This window comes from Catharus ustulatus, chromosome 8 (assembly GCF_009819885.2).
Source record: "Catharus ustulatus isolate bCatUst1 chromosome 8, bCatUst1.pri.v2, whole genome shotgun sequence".
Lineage (NCBI taxonomy): Eukaryota > Metazoa > Chordata > Aves > Passeriformes > Turdidae > Catharus > Catharus ustulatus.
In genome coordinates, this window is record NC_046228.1 from 22,792,805 (window position 1) to 22,811,697 (window position 18,893).

At 38.5% G+C, this 18,893-nt stretch overlaps 1 protein-coding gene across 43 annotated transcripts in view; it reads right to left on the minus strand.

Moving 5' to 3' along the window:
• Positions 1 to 18,893, minus strand: part of KCNMA1 (potassium calcium-activated channel subfamily M alpha 1) — a 440,583-nt gene that overhangs the window by 46,269 nt on the left and 375,421 nt on the right. For all 43 annotated transcript variants that reach the window (XM_033066042.2, XM_033066032.2, XM_033066068.2 and 40 more), the window contains 3 exons: positions 10,709 to 10,832; positions 7,604 to 7,828; positions 4,248 to 4,440 (listed from right to left, as the gene is read on the minus strand). In XM_033066042.2, the coding sequence (XP_032921933.1) occupies positions 4,248 to 4,440; positions 7,604 to 7,828; positions 10,709 to 10,832 (542 nt within the window). The remainder of the gene's footprint in view (positions 1 to 4,247; positions 4,441 to 7,603; positions 7,829 to 10,708; positions 10,833 to 18,893) is intronic.

The window sequence follows — 18,893 nt, forward strand, 5'->3', positions numbered from 1 at the left end:
GCCTTCCTGTCCTTGGAATCTAGGTTCTAGGTCTCCCAACGGCAATGAACTGCCCTGTGATTTCCAAAAGCTCATTTTCAGGACATTAGAGTCCACAGCCCTGACCTCTAGCAAGCCTAGGGAGCTGCCCAGTCAGCTTTGAAACGATCAATGCAGACAGCCCTGAGAACACTTCCAGCGTGAGAACTTCAAACAGCACAGGTTTAATTTGAAAGATCTTGTTCTTTTTGAGTAGAAGTACACATTTTATGTAAAGGAGAGCAGAAGATCCTTTCAGAACTGTTAGTAAGGTTTCTTCCTAAGGCGGACAGCTTGTTTCCACACACAGTTCTGTGTAGCCATGCATTTGGTCGTATGTTTCCAGACAGCTGATGATGAACATAGATTTGACAACTTAGATAGTTTACTGCCATCCCCTCTGGATATGCCAGGTCATTTGTAGCTCTGGTCCAGATTATTATTTTTTTCCTGTGTCTTGGAACTTTGAGTTGGATTTTTCTTCTGTGCAAGGTCGAGGCAGAGCACTGTGCTTGGATAAGATGCAATTCTGGCAGAATGAGTTACGACCCAAGACAGGCAAGCCAGAGGACAAAAATGTTGCTGCACTACTTATAGATGGTCCAGATAATCACTGTTATCCAGTTCAAAAACCTGAGGATATTTTAACACCATAAGGAGGTACTATCAAATCTTCATTTCTGTATGAGAATGGCTGTATGTGTTTTAAGTTCATCTTGAAGTAGTAATGAGAAAATCCTTTGTTGATGCAAACCAGATTAATTCAGATCTGATTTTTCAGCAGTTAACTTAATCCATGGAATTGCTAGCCCTGTTGTTATTGAGCTTTCCTTTTCAGCAAAGTTTGCTGTCAAGTGTCCACCCACCTGCTCCTTCTACAAGATCTTTCCTCTCGGTTTGCACCTGGGTTCCATTTCAAAGCTATGTCCCTGGCTGGAAAAGACATGTTTGGGGGGATACAGAGGGCTGGCTACTGATGGGTCTCTACATGCCTAGGACTACATGTGACTTTGGTTCTAAAGCAGGTGATGAGGAGGAAGCTCTAGGAAAAAGGGAATGAAACCCTGAAATTTGTGGATTCTTTTCCTGCTACCAACTATAAGCAAAGGAGTTGTAGATATAGCCCGGTGCTTCCACACCTGCCAACCATTATGACTAATCTGATGGTTAAAAAAAATTGCATCCTGGCTGTATGGCACCCTTCTTGTACTGGTGTCACTTTTTTCCTAAAGCTGAAATGGCATAATCACAGATACAAACTAGAAAGATCCTTGTATTGTCAATGACCTACCAATTAAACGACTGTATATTTTTTCCCAGAAATGTAAACCTAAATTATATATCGAGTTTTCATATGAGATTCCATTGCTTACTATACATATATTGCATAACTATACATATATAATGCTATTTATTTACTCAGAATAGCAAGGGTAAGGTCATACTGCTAAACCCCTCACCAAAAATATTGCAGCTCAGCCCATAGATTTCTTAGACTGCTGACATATTTTGTTTTATTTCTTCTCTTTTCAACACCTTGTCACAGGTCAACTGACCTTCTGGCATACCTCCAGATTTCCTAATGTCAGTGTTTCTGATGATCAGTAACAGAAGTAACATAAAAGAACATCACAGAAGATCTGAAGCGTGATGTTGATGAGGATGTCTTAATTCAAAATTGTACATTAAGATCTAGAAAAACTCAGACTGGCAATACTGGAAGTTTGCACCAGCCAATGTGTTAAGTATGTCAAGAAATACACAAATGTAAAATGACAACTTGCTCTGTAAATAAAGGTACTTAATTGGCAGTAAGAATCTGTGAGTTTGTTCTAATAGCCTGCTTGCTGACCAGCAAAAATTGAACCACCCAGTTTATGTAATTGTCATGATAGTTGTGTCCACCGTATGTTAAAGCTGCATTTCACTGGCAAAAATGTCACATTGCATATAATTTCCAGTAAAGTTTGTGCTATCTACTGATCTAACTGCTTCTGACAGTCTAATCATTTTATTCAAGATCTTTCATGAAAATTTACTGTATTGAAAGGAACACAACCAATTCAGGAGTGGTGGATTTCATAAACAGATCATTTACTATGAAGATGATTATTTTCTGAAGCAACTGGGATTCCAAGAACCCCTCCTTATTCGGTGTTCCCAATTAAAATAGGCTGCTGGTTGCCTGCCTTAGGTTATGCCCTGTTTCCCCAGAGTAGCTATGGAAAGAGTCACCTTTCATTTTTTAACATGCAGTCTGGTATCACCTGAAGAAATGTCAAAAATTTCTAAGAATGTGCTCATCTATTGTTCCCCTGCTTCTCTGCCTTAGCAACATTTAAAAGAGCTAAAGGGATCTGGACTATGGCCACTGTACACTTCCTGACCTACAGGGGCTACTGCTGTACCAGCAGCCTGGGGATGAGAGTCACAGAACAACACAGTCAACACAGGGACATCAGAGGATCTCTGTTCCTAGTTCCTGCTCTAAGCAGGGTCAAGCTTCAGATCAGCTTCTTTGAGCTTTATGCAGTCAGGTCTTGAATACCTTCAAGGATGGAGAGTAAAAAATGACGGTATATGTGCGGTGCACAATACAGGATATTGACAGGTTTCTCTGTCCTCACAGAGGGATGGTCTGACCCTGTGTACTCCCAGAGGTAAAATAAAACAGGCAAGTGCTGGAAATGTCTCTAACTTCTGAGAAAAGACAGAAAATTCCCACAGACTCTTTGTGCTCAAGAAGAGATCCTTGACTATTTTAATTATGTGTATGATAGGAGACAGAGAGATTCATCAAACAGTAGCCATTAGCCTGGTAGTGAAAGTACAGAGTTTTGAGATACAGATTTCAAATCCCAGGTCTAAACCAGCAAAACAAGGAACCTCTGTGCCTTGTCTTTCACTTCTGCAATGAGTTTCCTAATCTTGAGCATAAGCTATCAGAGTGTGAGCGAGTCGGTCTCACAAATTTATGAGGAAAGAACTCTAAAATATTGTTGTGTCATTTCCAGACCACAGATTTGAAACTCAACATTCACATTCACGGGATTGAAAATAATCAGTTTCTTCCTTTTCTTCTCTAAATCTACTTCTTATCCAGAAAACTGTCAAATTTGACTTTGAAAACGTCAAAATTTTAGCTTTCTGGTACAATTTAATTTCAGTATTAAATTCCACTATTTTATTGCTGATTCTGAGAAATAATATTCTGTGTTCAAGTTCCCATATTCAAAAAGCTACACTGCAGCATCTGAGTTTTGGCACACAATTCCTATTTCCTGATTAGAGTGTAAAGAGGAGAACCTGAACTTAATCTTAGTCCTCGAAGTCTTGAGGGAAAACTATCTCTAGATCAAGCTCACAGGGAAACTGCAGACCAAAGCACAATCCTTTCCACCTACATTTATAGCAGAACTAGATCCAGAGGGAATATTTACTGCTGCAGCTAATAGGTTTATCAAAGGTAGGACTTCAGCTGCATAAGCTGCAAGACCCTTCAGGGATGGGAAGATGATTGTTTTTACACTGATGGTCTTTGCCAGGGTGCTTATGACTGCTTTGCAGCTGCTTTGCACAGGCACAGATGGTGTAAAATAGCCTTTGGCTACCTATGAATCAGTCCCCTACTCTCAGGAAAGATTGAAAGATTTTGTTCAACGTCCTTAAATGGGATGAGTATGTGTCAAACCATGGGAAAAAAACAGCTTTGAGTTAATTTTCAGTGGCTTTTTTAGCAAGAAGGTGCCAAACCGGCAAAGAAAATTTCAAGTTCTTGTCCTTTTTGTTTTACTTTTTGGCTTGTGTTACTCAAACTTCTATTTTCTCAGTAGTTTCAATGTGTTTTACATAAAAAGAAATTTGGTTAGACAGAAACGTCAGGTATTCCAAAGAACAACTGCAAGTTATCACTGGTTATATAACAGCAACTCACCCTGTAAAGGAAGCCACAGTGAAAAAACTACGTTTTTATACATTACCTAGGAAAATTTTACAACGAGAAAAAATGCCAGTTTCATGTTCATTCATTCTTCCTCTAGAAGATGTGCTTTGTGATGTAGCAGAGAAAGTACGTGGCTGTCCCTTTAAAAGCCATCATACCAATCAGCAGGTTTAACTGTCAAGCGAGCTGATGTAGGGCTCTTTGAATTACTGAGTGAGGGATATTCTTCCTGCCAGGTCCTGTCCCCCGTAGGCACTGCAGAGAAGTATTATAGGGCAGTCCTTACCTTGGGAATTAGCCTGCAAGACCCCAATGCTGTCATCAAACTGCATAGATTTGATGTTGAGTGACGCCAAGATGCATTCCTTGTCCTGCAGCGAAGCATCATCAATATTATTCTGATTGGCTGACAGGATAACGCACATGTCGCAGAGGTTGATGTTGACAGCCCTTAAATCAGCCCGACTTAATGGCGTACCCTTCGGCACAGGGAAAAAAAACAGGGGGGTGCAGGAGAGGAAAAAAAAGAAAAAACAAATTAAAGATTGAGAAGGAGCTTTGGGAAATTATTTAACAAGTATCTTTTTTATGCTCTGACATTAAGCTGGTCTAACTATGTGCCAGGGAATAGGAGATGTGTGCTAATCTAAAGGGTAGTTGGTGCTGATGGCAGCATTTTAGGTTCAGTCTCAATACTCAGTCAAGCTATTACTAACAAACAAGAAACAGGAATAATGCCAGCATTCTACATCTCATCGGTGACTTGAAATTGTCTTGATTTAAGCTGCTATCATGTGGCAACCTCTGGCTCTCTGAATATAACAAGGGGGGTGTTTTAAATGTCTATTTATCTACTACCAAGTCACAATGGTCTTGGGCAAAAGAACAGCAATTTAAACAGGAAAGCATTATGTGTCCTGCACATTTGAAATGCAATCAGGGCAAAGCTATTTCTTCTACCTAAAGCAATACACAGAAAAGGTTAATCCTTTCAAAGCACGCTTTTGGTGCTTCTAGAAGGAAAACACACTGAGCTTCAAAGCTGTGTGATTAAACCCTTTGAAACAGAAACAGGACTTTATCCTAATGGGCACAACTTGTGCAATGCTCCCTGTTCCACAATCTTCAATCAGAGAATGGAATCATTAAAATGAAATGCTGTGGTAGCCTGTGGATTTTTTTCATAGCTAACAAAGCTAAGATATGACGCTTAACATGGTATTTTTTGTTTAAAATTACACTTGCCTTTCACATTCAACAGTCCACGACTGTAGTTATAGAATATTACATCTGCGTTACAGGGGCTGCAAGGTCCAAGGAAATACACCTCTTTTTTTTTTTAATGGAAACTAGATTCTACTCTGCTGCCTCACATGGTTTGGTACCCAAAGACCCCAATGATGAGGAGACATAAATGTCCCAGTGTCATGCAGTGACTTTCATAAAATCAAGACCCTAATCTTCCATCTCCTGATGATTCATGGTGAATATCTTGAACTCCACTGAGAGTATTCAATGCAAAAGTGAATTTAAAATGCACACAGTGAAGGAAGAGCTCAATTCTTATTCAGTGTTTGCCAGCTTAATTATTCCATGTAACTTTCAATAATGTGAGGCATGAAACCTTGTGGAAAACAGATGTATCAAATGCATCAAATGTATCAAACAGATATGATTTCATTATAAACTGCTCCAAAGTTAGAAAATTATTATTCCAGCCACCTTAATCCTGCCCTTTGTGCCTGTACAGTGCACCAAGTGAAGCAGGATTCCTGTGGGGAAAAATAATATGCAATCATGTAATTAATTAAAGGCTCACTCCTAATGTTTTTATGCAAAGGGACAGAATTAAGGCTGCCTGAGGATATTTAAAATTGGCATTTGCCTACTTTGTAAGAGTTTACTTAGCAGCTTAAAGGCCTCTTTTAATACAGACTTTAAATTCCACTTCTTTTTTTTTCTTTAACCTGAAGAAAAGGTTTTACATTCAGCTGTAACCACATCTCCATCAGATATCAGCAGCAAATTTTGCCTTGTGAACCAAAGCACAGAGCAGTATGAAAGTAGCCTCCCTTTAACAGGTTCCTACAAGTATAATCTCAGAAACTTAAGCACATTTTAAAATTAATATAATTAGATCAGAAAATTGCTGCTATTTTTAACTTCATATCACCATTTGGAACCAGATAGGCTGGGGAAAAAAATGGAAGAAACAGTAATGAAGTCTGTGTGGCCTTCAACACCCTAAATTACTATGTCAGATACAATTCCTTTTTAAAATTCTGTATTTTTAAAGCTGCATCAACTAACTATTTCAGCTGTTCAAGTCAAAATGAATCTAAAGCTATTCTGAATTTTGGACTAAACTGGGGAAAGTAAAGCTGGTATACATTTTTTTTTTTATGCCTCTTCAGAATTCAGAATCAAAACTTTTCAGAAGCACATTATAATCATGGATACACATTATATACTGGAAACAGTAGCAGGATTCTATCCTGCTCGATAGTTCAACAGTATTATCAATTTAATTCTGATTCCCAAGTCTTTTAGCCTTCACAGTGACTGGAATTAAAAGGAATTGGCAGAAAGAGGAGGATATTAACTGACCAAATCTGATACTGACACCATTTTTGTGACAGCAGATAATCTTGTGACACCATCTGTTGGATCAGGTTACAGAAAAATGCCAAGGGCTAACACTAAAACTGCATTTACAGTAACAAAGACCTAGAGTCTGAATTAATCAAAAAGCAAAGGCAGACCTTTCATTCTATAGCTATTTTCCCAATTATTCAGTTAAGGTTATATCCATCACTGACTTATTTTTAACTGCTGAAATGAAATTATTAAGAACTCATAATTTTTCATTCTTAAAAGAACATTTAACTTTACTATATCACATGCTGAGCATTTTTGTTCATACTTATACCATGGGCTCCCATGTGTCCTTTTTAGCTATGGTCACCTAAGATCACCTGCTTGGACAGTTTAATTTGTTAGTCCTGGAGCTGTTGATTCTACATTTTGGTCATATGAGTGAATCATAATGACATATAGGAGAAAAAGGACCTTTGCAGTTTTAGTGGCTGTGTCTACTAAGACTAATAGGAGCTTTTCATTGATTTAAAAAGGGTCAGGGTTTTGCTGTACTTCCATACAGGACTCTGAACTTAAATGCCAGGGCAGTGTTCCTTATAAAGCAGGCCAGTCCACAGGAAGTCTTTATGAATACATATAAATATTATGTAGACAGAGTAACAATAATTTTTTCAAGGGTTTTGTGGGTATAAAACCATAAATAATATAATAAAAAAACTACTGTCATTCTGTCAGAGAAATCACAACATCAGAACCAGCTCCATGCAGGGCACTGCAGTGAATGGTCAATACATAACACAGCTAATACATCTGATAGCAGCTGAAATTCATCCGATGAGGATGATGAGGAACCAAACACTGCAGCAAATATCTTCTAATAAGGTCTCACAGGGCTCTGTTTTCATAGACACAGTAAAGGGAAAATCTAAGTCCTCAGGCCTATAAGTAGACAAAAGTAAAAAAGCCTAAGATCAAAGTCAATACGAATCTGTCCAGTTGGTGTCCTAAATAACAAAGTATCAATAATATGGCTTTTGAACTTACAGGCAAGATTGAAACCTTGGGGAAGTTATGCAGTGTCTCCCATTCCCTTCTCAGGTATTCAAGTGAACCCACAAACACAATGTGCTTGAGCTCATGGTAGTGAAAGTTGCTGGCTCGTAATGGCATCACTAAATTTCTTAATCCAATCAAAGCAGATTTAACATCCCCAAATATGCAAACGACTACATGCCCACTTAAAACTGTCATCGCTGCTTCACTTCGAGTCTAAAAAAAACAAACAAAACAAAACAAAAAGACAAGGGAAAAATGAAACAAAGGGAATCTTAAATCATATATTGAGTTTAAAACCAGGAAAAATACAACTGTCAATATTGTTCATGCACAAAGAAGCAGTTTGATAACAGCTATTCATTTTACCTTTATTTATATTTCATTAAATGTGCTCAGCAGAAAAAAAAATTGTTCTTGTTTGCAAATCCTTTGGCATTTTGGAAGACATTGTATTGGGCCTAATTCTGGTCCTATACAAGTTTCTATACATGTGGATTGTGACTCTGGTTACAAAGTACTGTGGGTTTAGCTAAGGATTACAGTAAAGAGACCCAAAATCATACCTTAGTTGACAAATCACTAGTTGGGGGTATTTTTTGGGGACCAATTTGAAAAGAAAGATGCTGAGTGTCCAGTGCTCCCTGTAGGGCTTTGTGATACTACCCAGGTCTTCTGAGTTGAGGACCAAGGTCTCGTAGAGTCAAAGCTCTTATTCCAGGACAAGCTGCTGTCTCCCTGAGAAGCAATCCACAAATGCTCTACACACTGCTCTGCTTTACAATGGATGCCCACTATATGTCACAGAGCTTTTCTCAGTGACAAAATCAAAGTGCAAGTTTGTGACTAATACTAAATTTTCAGGCCAGTTGGACTTACTGAGGAAAAAGGTCTCATGGAGAATTATCTTCTTGTCTCAGTGAAAGAATAAATTTTTTGCACTAATTTCAGCATTGTTTAGGTCAGTTGAGCAGGCAACTCAAACACCAAGATGATTAAATAAAGCCAGATGGAAAAATGACCTTAATTTCTGGAGCCAGCCTTGGCATTTTCATGCTCTGTCAAGTAGTTGGAGAACCATGATACCATATTGCCAAGAAATTGTACACTCTGTACCCTTGTACATTAGTTTTGCCAATGAACAAAACTAAAACAGTGGTGATCTCCAAAATTTTCCTCTCACTTATCCACAGTATGTGTCATTTTTCTACATTACAGAAGCCTGTTGGTGTGCAATTAAGATTGAAATATGCAGCAGATATGCTCACTATGTCAGAAGAATGGGAACTCTGATTAGAAGTTTTCTCATCAGTTTAAAAATGCATGAGCTTTCAGTCTCTCCAGGCAAATACATTGATTTTCATCCAGTTTGACCAAGAGAGTTGTCTTGGCCCTTCAAACAGCAGAAAACATGAGAGAATCCTCAAGTGAAGCATCCAAGCTGTCCCATACCTCTGCCGATGTGTCTGGAGCACTCAGACTTTACAGGATACAGACCAAGTCTTGAAAGCAGGTATGCAAAAAATGTCACTCCATAAATCAGCCATAAATCTGTATGCAGCCATGTAATGGCAAAAATCCCTTCTTACTACCTGATACTGCTGGAATGTCACAGAGACAAAACAGACCTTGGGCAGAAAAACTGATTATTTTCTGACTGGGACATCATCAAATATCAATTAGAAGACAGCCTGGGAAATCCCATCATCTTCAAATTATGCACTAATTTGTACTTGTGTGGTCTCTAAGGACAGCATTAAATTTGCATAGATATGACTGTAGACATAAATTGTGGACTGTGAGTTTGAAAAGGTGTAGGGAAGCATTTTGCTGGCAGTGAATTTATTTGTGATGATGCATGAAGCTGAAAAAAACCTGGACAGACTTGCAGATTCACAGGCTGGTACTGGAAAAAACAAACATGGCATAACCAAAGATGATGACTGAGTCACTCCCTAGCACCACTTGTGGAGGGACACTTTTCAAAGTAGGGCAACATGTAGTTTGTCACATAAAAGGTGTTTACAGCACAAAGGAGGATTTCTGTCTCTGTTACAAAATATTACACAGCAGGGCTACTCCTTCTTGCTTGCTGATTACAAATAAATGACACTATTTAAAGCTGTTCAGGTAAACTCCATCTCAAAGCTCCACCTCTAAAATTTGGAATTTACTCACTTGACTATTTAAAACACTGATATTGCAATTTCAGGCAATGTCAGAGTTATTACAGAAACCCCTGAGGAGGACTGGAGACAAGCTTTTAACCCCCGATTGCTAGAGTAACTGGGGCTGTCACCATCGCTGGCTACACCATGCCACAGTGCAGGAAAATCTAAGAGAGCAGGTTTGGGAAAAGCTTTATGAAGTGCGACAAAGTGAAGATCCACCAGGGAGTTCATTTCAAATATAATCAGTTCTGCTACGAGATCTGGGGTTAGTTACTTGCTACTCTTAGGTATGAGTACATGAACACAAGTGGCATAAACTTTCAAAATAGACTGTGATAGGCCTCCTAATTATTTTTAATGACTTGAGTCAGTTTGATGGTTTTCTCAGTTAAAGAAATGAAACAAACATAGACAGGGTTCACTGCAACATGCCAGAGTCACAGGAGGAGCACTACTTGCTCTGGTCTACTTGGGCATCTTGAAATACTGGGAACTGAGAGAGAAGTTCTAAGAGAGCAAAATTAATAAAAAAATCAATTAACAATAATTAACAAAACATCAATAAATAAGAGGTAAGTCAAAACAACACTTGTCTGTGTTAGAATCATTACTGCCTTGTGTAAAGAGAAAAGTGAGGTATGTAAGCATTTAAGTATTTCTAATTGCAGTAAAGATTTAAAAATTTTACAAAGTTTATGAAAAAGAAATTCCCTATACTGAATCAGTTTTTATTGTTGCACTGAACATAAAGATTTATGCAATCAAAATTCTTTAACCAAAATCCTAACTTGGGTTTCATCACTCTTACTCCTTATTTCAATACACTGGGTTTTGTGACAGTAAAGACTAATTTACTAATCCATTAGACATCAGTTCTGTGGTTTAAATACCCTCTTTTCAAACACAACTTATCATCAATACCTACCAAAATGACCTTTTCGATATCTTTGGCTGGACACCAATGAAACATCCCTGTAGAGTCATATTTTTTCACGTTGGCATCCATGTTGTCAATCTGCTCGTTGCCAGGAATTAACAAGGGGTCATGCCTGGGGAAAAACAAGTTGAGGACAACATAAATGGAAAATACTATGAATTATGGATGGAAATATATCCCAAGAGCTGTGTACAAAGATGGATAAAAGTAAAAAAATGAAATGTATTTACACCTTAACATGCTTTCAATAAGGACATTTTTAAACAAAAGCTGCATACAAAAATATTAGTTTTTAAATGTTGGGTGCAGTTTCATCGACTTTCTATCACCTTCTATACCAATAAGCATTTAATTTTAAACAGGGTTTTCTAACATCATCACAACCATGTAATTTTTTTTCTTTCCAGTCCCACCTCTCTGAAATACATATTGAAGTTCCTATAGGCATCTGCAATGAAGTAGAAGGGATAGGAACAGAGCCCCACGCTGACTGACTGGCATAAGTATGGAAAGCCAATTACTTGCTTTTACCACATACAACTTCTGACGTGATGCTCTTCACAGTAAAAGCTTTAACAGGCTGCACTTTAAATATTTTAGCAATTTGCCCAATCATATTTTGCTTTCCCAAACTGAAGCCCTTTAAAGATTCAACAGTATGTCATTTTAGAGCCGACTGACTAACAAATGCCCACATCTGGAATACATGATTTTAATACCAAACAACAATGTCCATTTTCTCTGACAACTCTACCTGTGATAACCTTCTAAGTGTTTCTGCTGCAACATTTTAAAGCACAAGGCTTCTCAAAGGAGAAGCACATGAAAGACATTTTTATGAACTTGCTCTCCAGCTAGATAGCTACATCCAAGCACAGACACAGAGTTCTTTAATTTATATGCTAAAATCAAACATTAAGCTAAGTACTAAGTGACTCCAACACTCTCATATGCTGGTGAAGACCCCTGAGTGACTGCATTATACAATAGCATTAGCAGAATCATATTCTCAAGATACAGACTAAACTGACCCTAAAATCTTTTATTTAGCCTGACTTAATAGTGCTTTGTCTGGAAAGCTACAATCTTTACCTCAGGTTTTTGTCATGAATGCTTGAAATACCTTGATATAGAATTGTAACATTTCAAAGAAGAAACAATTTGCAATATAAGAATATGCTAAGTACCCTGAGACAGGTATCCAGTGTTCAAAGCAGTTTGCCCTTTGAAGCCTGTTAAAGAAATGCCCATATTGTCTGAGTTCTTAAAACAGAAAAGTTTCCTGCTTTCAAAACATTTGAACAAGCATGCTATGGTGAGATCCTATCTTCTGCATGGACTGCTAAAGCAGACTGCGAACATAGTATGTGATATAGGTTAATTTACCCTGAATATGGTATGCTGCATAACCATGCAAACAACACTTGCATTTCTATGAAAAGTATCATCTCTAATTCAGTCAGGGAGATCAATTAGTGTAATTTCATAGGCACTGATTTACAGACCCATTGAAATCAGTGGAAAATTCTCTTGCATTTCACAGGGTCAACTCCAAAGAAAGTGGTTCCAAAAAAGTTGAGAAACTATTAATACAATGTTCCATTTAAACCAGAATGTCCTGATGCTTTAAGACAATCAATGCCCTACATGGCAAAGAAGTAAGTCAGACTCATCTGGAAAAAAGAAACACTATGTTTGCAAAGTTTTTAATTCTCTCAATAGACATAGAGTTCAGTCATTTCACTGTAACCCACTGGCAGCAGAGGAGCCCTAGCAGACTATCTGGAGTCTCTGATCCTACTCCAAGCAGATGACAGGCCTTGTGTGTTCCCTATTTTGTAGGAAGCAGAGATGAAAAAGCTGTATTAAAGGGGTTTGTTGTGAGTGCTTGGTTGTTGTTTTGTTGCTTTTTTCTTTTAATTTCTAGAAAAATATCTAGACTCTGCATTCTTTTCCTCCATCAGCAAGATGCTGCCATGGTAGTTTTAGAGAGCTGACTGAGATGGTGCTCACTGGGCACTCCCCATCTGCTCAGAATTGCAGGTGGTACAGTAAGATCTGCAGCAATGAACACCTTTCCATTTGAAGGTTGTACTAATGTTCAGACAACTTTCAGTGGTGCTTTGTCCCAGCTTTTTTCTCCAATAGAATGTGTTAGCTATATGTTTCAGAATAAGAAAGTTTGCAAAAGATTAGGAACCTTCAGGAGTTTCCACTGAGAAATGTTTTTCTTTCTGTTATTTCAGGGTTTAGGGTTTTTCCAGAGAAGCATTGAAAATTTCACTTGTCTAAAGCAAAGTTCACCAGTCAAATTACCTTCTATTCCTTTCAGAAATCAAGCACATATAAGAAGGAATTTTATTTCCCCCCTATCCTTCATCACAGGAACTATAATAAATCAGTTTTTTAAAAATGCCACATTCTAATTTTGTAATCAGTGTTTCCTTTTTGCTCTGAGATTTAAAATTAAATTATTAAATTAAGATGATCTGAAGCTTTAACACAAGTGAGCATTTAGCACTACTCTAATCCCAGACACAAAAATTATACAAATTGAAAGGAATGCTTTAACAAAGCAGGTGGTATCAAATATCTGACATCCAATTATGGCCAACTGCCTTGAGGCTTGACGCAATTTTTAGAATGTGAGTGCTTAAAGCCTAGCATAGTTCTTTTGGGCTTTGCATCCTAACAGGGAACATTCAAAGTAGCTTCTGCCAAAGGTTTATTAGAATATTTTAGGCTTAAACCTAAGAGAGCTGAGGGAAGAATAAAGCATATGAATCATCAGATATAACTCCCTGTTGAAGTTTTAGGTACCAAATTATGGGTTTAAAAAAAACAAACCAAACCTTTATATTTTTGTGGGCTTTTTTGGTGGGGTTTTTTTTTATTATTTTTTTTTAATCAACACATGTATTTATTTGCAGTATCATAAACCGTTTACCGCTTGGAGTATAGCGAGTGGGAACCTTAAAGGAGGCAAACAGGATGGGACACACAACATGAAAGCATGCTAAGGGATATTACTGTACTATTTCTACTCCAGGATAATAGATTATTGCCTGAGAAGGACTCTCTGATATACCTAGCCACATTCTGTTTCACAATATGTGGGGTTATTCATGTGTGTTCACTAAATTTAAATCTTCTGGGCTAAGATATTTTTAATCTCTCTTTAAATAATGTTCTTTCATTCTCAGTAAAGTGATCCCTGACAATGTCTCTGGACGTTGGAAACTTCGCTACTTAGCTCCAACTCTGTCCTCAGAGGTTACTGAGTTTATCAAAAGATACATTGATTTATGTATTTAAAAACTGAATTGATCAGAACAGTTATAAAATAGTATTTCTACTTTGGAGACATATACACCCTCATTAATCTGATGATCCAAACCTGTTTTGCAACTACTAAAAATTAATTAAGATAGACACACAGAGAGGCCAAAGCTGTCAAATCTACCTAAGGCATTTGGACACCCTCTTCCCATTAAAATTTATATTACACAAAGCATTGCAGTTGTTGCCCTTACAGCTAAACCATGGACTGATTGTTTCTAGAACCTCTCTGCCTCCTCATCCTTGAAGATGGCCTTGTCAAGCTGTGCTTGAGTCACACTGGCAGGTCACTGCAGAAAAGCTTATATTCATGCTGCAGTCATTATGCTCTCCAGGGCTGCAAAGTTCTCTGATTCAAGAATTCAAGCCATAAGAAGAAAACCACTTTCTGTCAATTAAACCTCTAATATTTGTTTTAATTGAGATGTTGGTTTTTATGACTTGCAATGACCAAAGCATTTGGTCCTTCTGGCTATGAAAAGACATATATAGGCAGTATGGAAGGAAGGGAACAAAAGTTAAATTTCCCTCATCCATAGCCCCAGTTTAAAAATAGCTTCTCTGGTTCTTATGGCAGATATTACATACGCATGACTTAAAATGAAGAGCAAAATACCATCTTTTCAAGGTTTTGAAGAGCATATAATGCCACTTATGTGCAATTAAATTTGAAAACGATGCTAAATGCCATGCTACAGCTGCAAACCCAAAAAAGCCTGCCTGGAAGACAACAGCCTAAAGCAAAACCATAAATCCCACTTACAGCAAACCTACTGTAAGGAAGTCAACATTACATTTTAAAGAGCACTGCTTCCCTAGTACACATTTCTAACCACTACAAAATCTGAGTTTTTGAGTCTGAAACTTCAGGGTACGAACTGGGGATGGAAAGAACTGGAAAGAGGATTCAGGACTAAATGGCTGCCTCATTAAATGACTATTGTTAAACATACCCTTGTATTATGTCACCCTTGTCTTAGCCCTCTTGGTATTATTCATATGCAACTGAGAACTAGAGCAACAGACCCTCCCTGATCTGCAGCAGAACTACTTTGTATGCTGAGCACTCGGAACAAGAATACTGTGACCATCAGGGAAGACCCTTGGGTTGCATGAAAATAAACTGTAATCTCTTAGTCTTTATACATTAGTAGGACAAAGTCTTGGCTAGTTTTTATACTGACCTCCAATAAAATTCTCCTTATATAAATTCAACACAAAAAACACCTGACAAAAACACTACTCCTCTTTAACCTGTGTCTGTTAGAGTCTGCAATTGTGCCTTCCTCATGTAGAGACATCTGGATTTTGTGCACAAAAAGATGTTTAGCAGTCTCCTGCCCAAAATACAGGGTCTTTAGAGACATCCTGCCTGTGGTCCAGCAATTTTGAGTTTTCCTACAAGACTTATGGGTTTGTGGGTATGTCTTAGCAAGTGTATGCACACAAATGCTTAACTTTAGAAGGAAGGAATGGGTTTGCTGAAGGTGAGAGAGGAATTGAAGACATGCTAAAGAATGTCTTGTGCCTTCAAAATTTCTCCTACAACTACCCTAACAAATTGTGGCAATTAACATGCTGTTAGTGTTAGATGTACGCAGCCAGTGCAGGTGCTAATAATTGAAAAAGCATTTAGAGCTTTTACACCCTGGCTGAATATTTCATGATGTGCTGCATGTTTCACTATTTACTCAGTGGGCCTCTGTCACTTCAATCTTCTCTGACTGCTTTGACTGGTGCTATAAAGCTCAACCAAGACAGAGTGACAGCTTGTCACAGGAAAACTCCACTGACTCTAGCAGCTCGCTGGGACTAGCTATGAAGGTTGTCACGACATTCTGATGGAATTCAGCAAATGTTTTGTGACTAATACACCCAACATTTGTCGGCTACCATTAGCCCTTCCCCGTGACCCTGCAGTCTGTGTGGATGGCATTAAGTTGTAATGAGAATTTGTTGCCTCTGTGTGTTACACTAATGACACTCCCTCACTGATCTTCCCTTTCACAGGTTAATCAGAAATGAAATTTGTAAGGATTCAATGCCCAGATGTACCGGGCTTTAGAGAAGAAAACCCAGTGTGACAAGAGAAAGAAAAACCTACATTTTACTGCTAAATGCTTTCATTGTCATATTCAGAAGCTATCCTAATATTAATACAATCTTATACTGTCTTTTTCCCTAAATTTCCCTAAATTTAGGAAGACTGTACCTAATACAGTGGTTGGTACCTAGTGCCTTGTCCAGTTTATGGGCTGAACTACAGTGTTAATTCTCCTTTCTTCCCTCTTGCTCTGCTCAGATGTTGCTGGTTTTATTATTCTCAGAAGCCTCACTCAAGATTTCCCATTAATTTATCAAGACTACTAAGAACTCTGATATAAAGTTGTTTACAGTAAGAATCTTGTTTTTTAAAGTATTTTCATACCCAAGGACATAATCAGAATATGCTTCTGAAGTACGAAGTCTCTCACATAAAAAAATAACGAAATAGTTAACTTCAAGACTTTTGCATGAGCAATTCAAAGAGGGGGAGACAAAGCACACAGTCAATGTGTGTTTTGTTTTTAATATTTCCCATTTAGATCTACTGAAGCTGAAGAACTAGCAATTTGAGGGGTTGGAGAATGTACCTGAAGAAATAATTTCTAATTTGTAAAAAATAAATGCACAGTTAAGTGGCATCATAAAATACAGGAGTGTTTTTGTCACTTAAATGAAGTATATGACCTTACAATAAAAGCTACCACTGTTGCCAGTCAATGTTTGTAAGAATACATTTTTTACTTTAAACTCAGTTTATAGCTAAAGAGCCTTTTATTTCTATTGCCTTGATCTGTGTGAATCTTCTCTTACCCTTGACTTTATAAAAATAACATTTTTCTTCTGCTGGAAAATTCTCCTTTCCATTCCTGCTCTCTCATCCTGAAAAATCTTGTACAAGATTTCAAGTAACCTCAAAAAAAAAAAAAAAAAAAATCAGCTTATATCACAACTACTGTATTGGGTTTGCATGGCCAGGTTTTGGTAGCCAGGGGGCTACAGGGGTGGCTTCTGTGAGAAACTGCCAGAAGCTTCCAGCATGTCCAGAGGATCCATTGTCAGTCAGCTCCAGGATGGATCTGCCGCTGGCCAAGGCTGGGCCAGTTACCAACATAGTATCACCTCTGTTATCACAGATTGAAGAACAAGGACAAAAAAGTTATTGTGCAGATGTAATGCAGCCAGAGAAGAGCGGGGTGAGAACATGTGAGAGGAACAGCTCTGCACACACCAGGGTCAGAGGAGGAAGAGGGGCAGGAGGTGCTCCAGGCACCCGAGCTGAGGTTCTCCTGCAGCCCACGGTGAAGATCATGGTGAGTAGGACGTGCCCCTGCAGCCCATGGAGGTCCATGGGGATGCAGAGATCCCCCTGCATCCCATGGAAGAGATCCACACTGGAAACTGTGGGTCCCTGAGAGGAGGCTGGGACCCCAACAAGAGGCCTGTGCTGGAGCAGACACCTGGCAGGGACCTGCTGATCCATGGAGAGAGGAGCCCACGCTGGAGCAGGTTTCCTGGTAGGACCGGTGACCCCGTGAAGGGCCCGTGCTGGAGCAGCCTGCCCTTAAAGGACTGCACTCAGTGGAACAGTGACCCATGTTGCAGTAATTTGCAGAGAACTGCTGCCTGTGGAATGGACTCAGATTAGAGAAGTGCATGGAGAACTCTCCCATGGGATGGACCCCACAGCAAAGACTGGGAAGGACTCCTCTCCCTGAGCAGTGGGAGAAACCACATGTGATCACTGACCATAAACCCCACTCCTCATCTGCCTGCACCTCTGGGGGAAAGAGGTAGAGCTGGGAAGGAGGAAGAAGTGGGGGGAAGATGTTTTAAGGTCTGTTTACACTTGTTATTATCCTGCTCCGATTTTGTTAGATATAAATTCAATTAATATCTCTAATATGATTCTGTTTTGTGAGTGATCTCTGTCATTATCTCAACCCATGAAACCTTATTGTATTTTCTCTCCCCTGTCCAGCTGGGGAGGGCAGAGAGAGAGCAACTTTCGAGGGTGTCTGGCATCAGACAGCATCAACCCACTACAGTCCTTTTGAAACCTGGGTCCCATTCTTCAGATCAAGAAGTCAGTCCTTCAACAAAGAAATGGAAATGAGACAAATTAAACAGGAAACCAAAGTTACCAGTCAATGGTCTACCAATGGTATCGAGAGTCAGGTGGCTAACAGATACTACTACCTATCATTTAAATAATTTAATTCTATTGTTAAAAACCGGCGTAAGGCAACATGGTAATCACTGAATTACTCCTGTTGCTCATGTTGGTCTTAGTAAAACAGAATCAAAAAATGAATTGTGCTATTATATACCTGCTGGGTTACAGCTTGGTTATCATTGCATATTAGCACTTCATAAAGTCTGGATATAAATTTAAGAGCACAAAATGGAAACTTCCAAGGCTGAGGAATATAAATATATACCATTATTATGGTTAATCAGTGGGCTTTTCAAACCTTATCTTCATGATTTAGGGAGCAATGGAAAATTATCAGAGTCAATTATTTTACCATTTTTGTCTTGAGAAATGCTTTTTTTTAGTTTCTATCAGAAAGCTCACAGTTTCAATTCATGGAAGGGCAGTACTACAATGGCAGAGGCAATGCAAATTTATGCTGAGTGGCACTAGCAGAAATGTGTATGTACATTTAAGTGTATGTGGCTTAGTGGGTGGATGAGGAGATAAATGTGCACAGCCATTGCTCATATATTTAAAATATTATATGCAACTTCAGGAAAAAAGACAGGAGGTTTCCTCCTCAACTTCAGATAA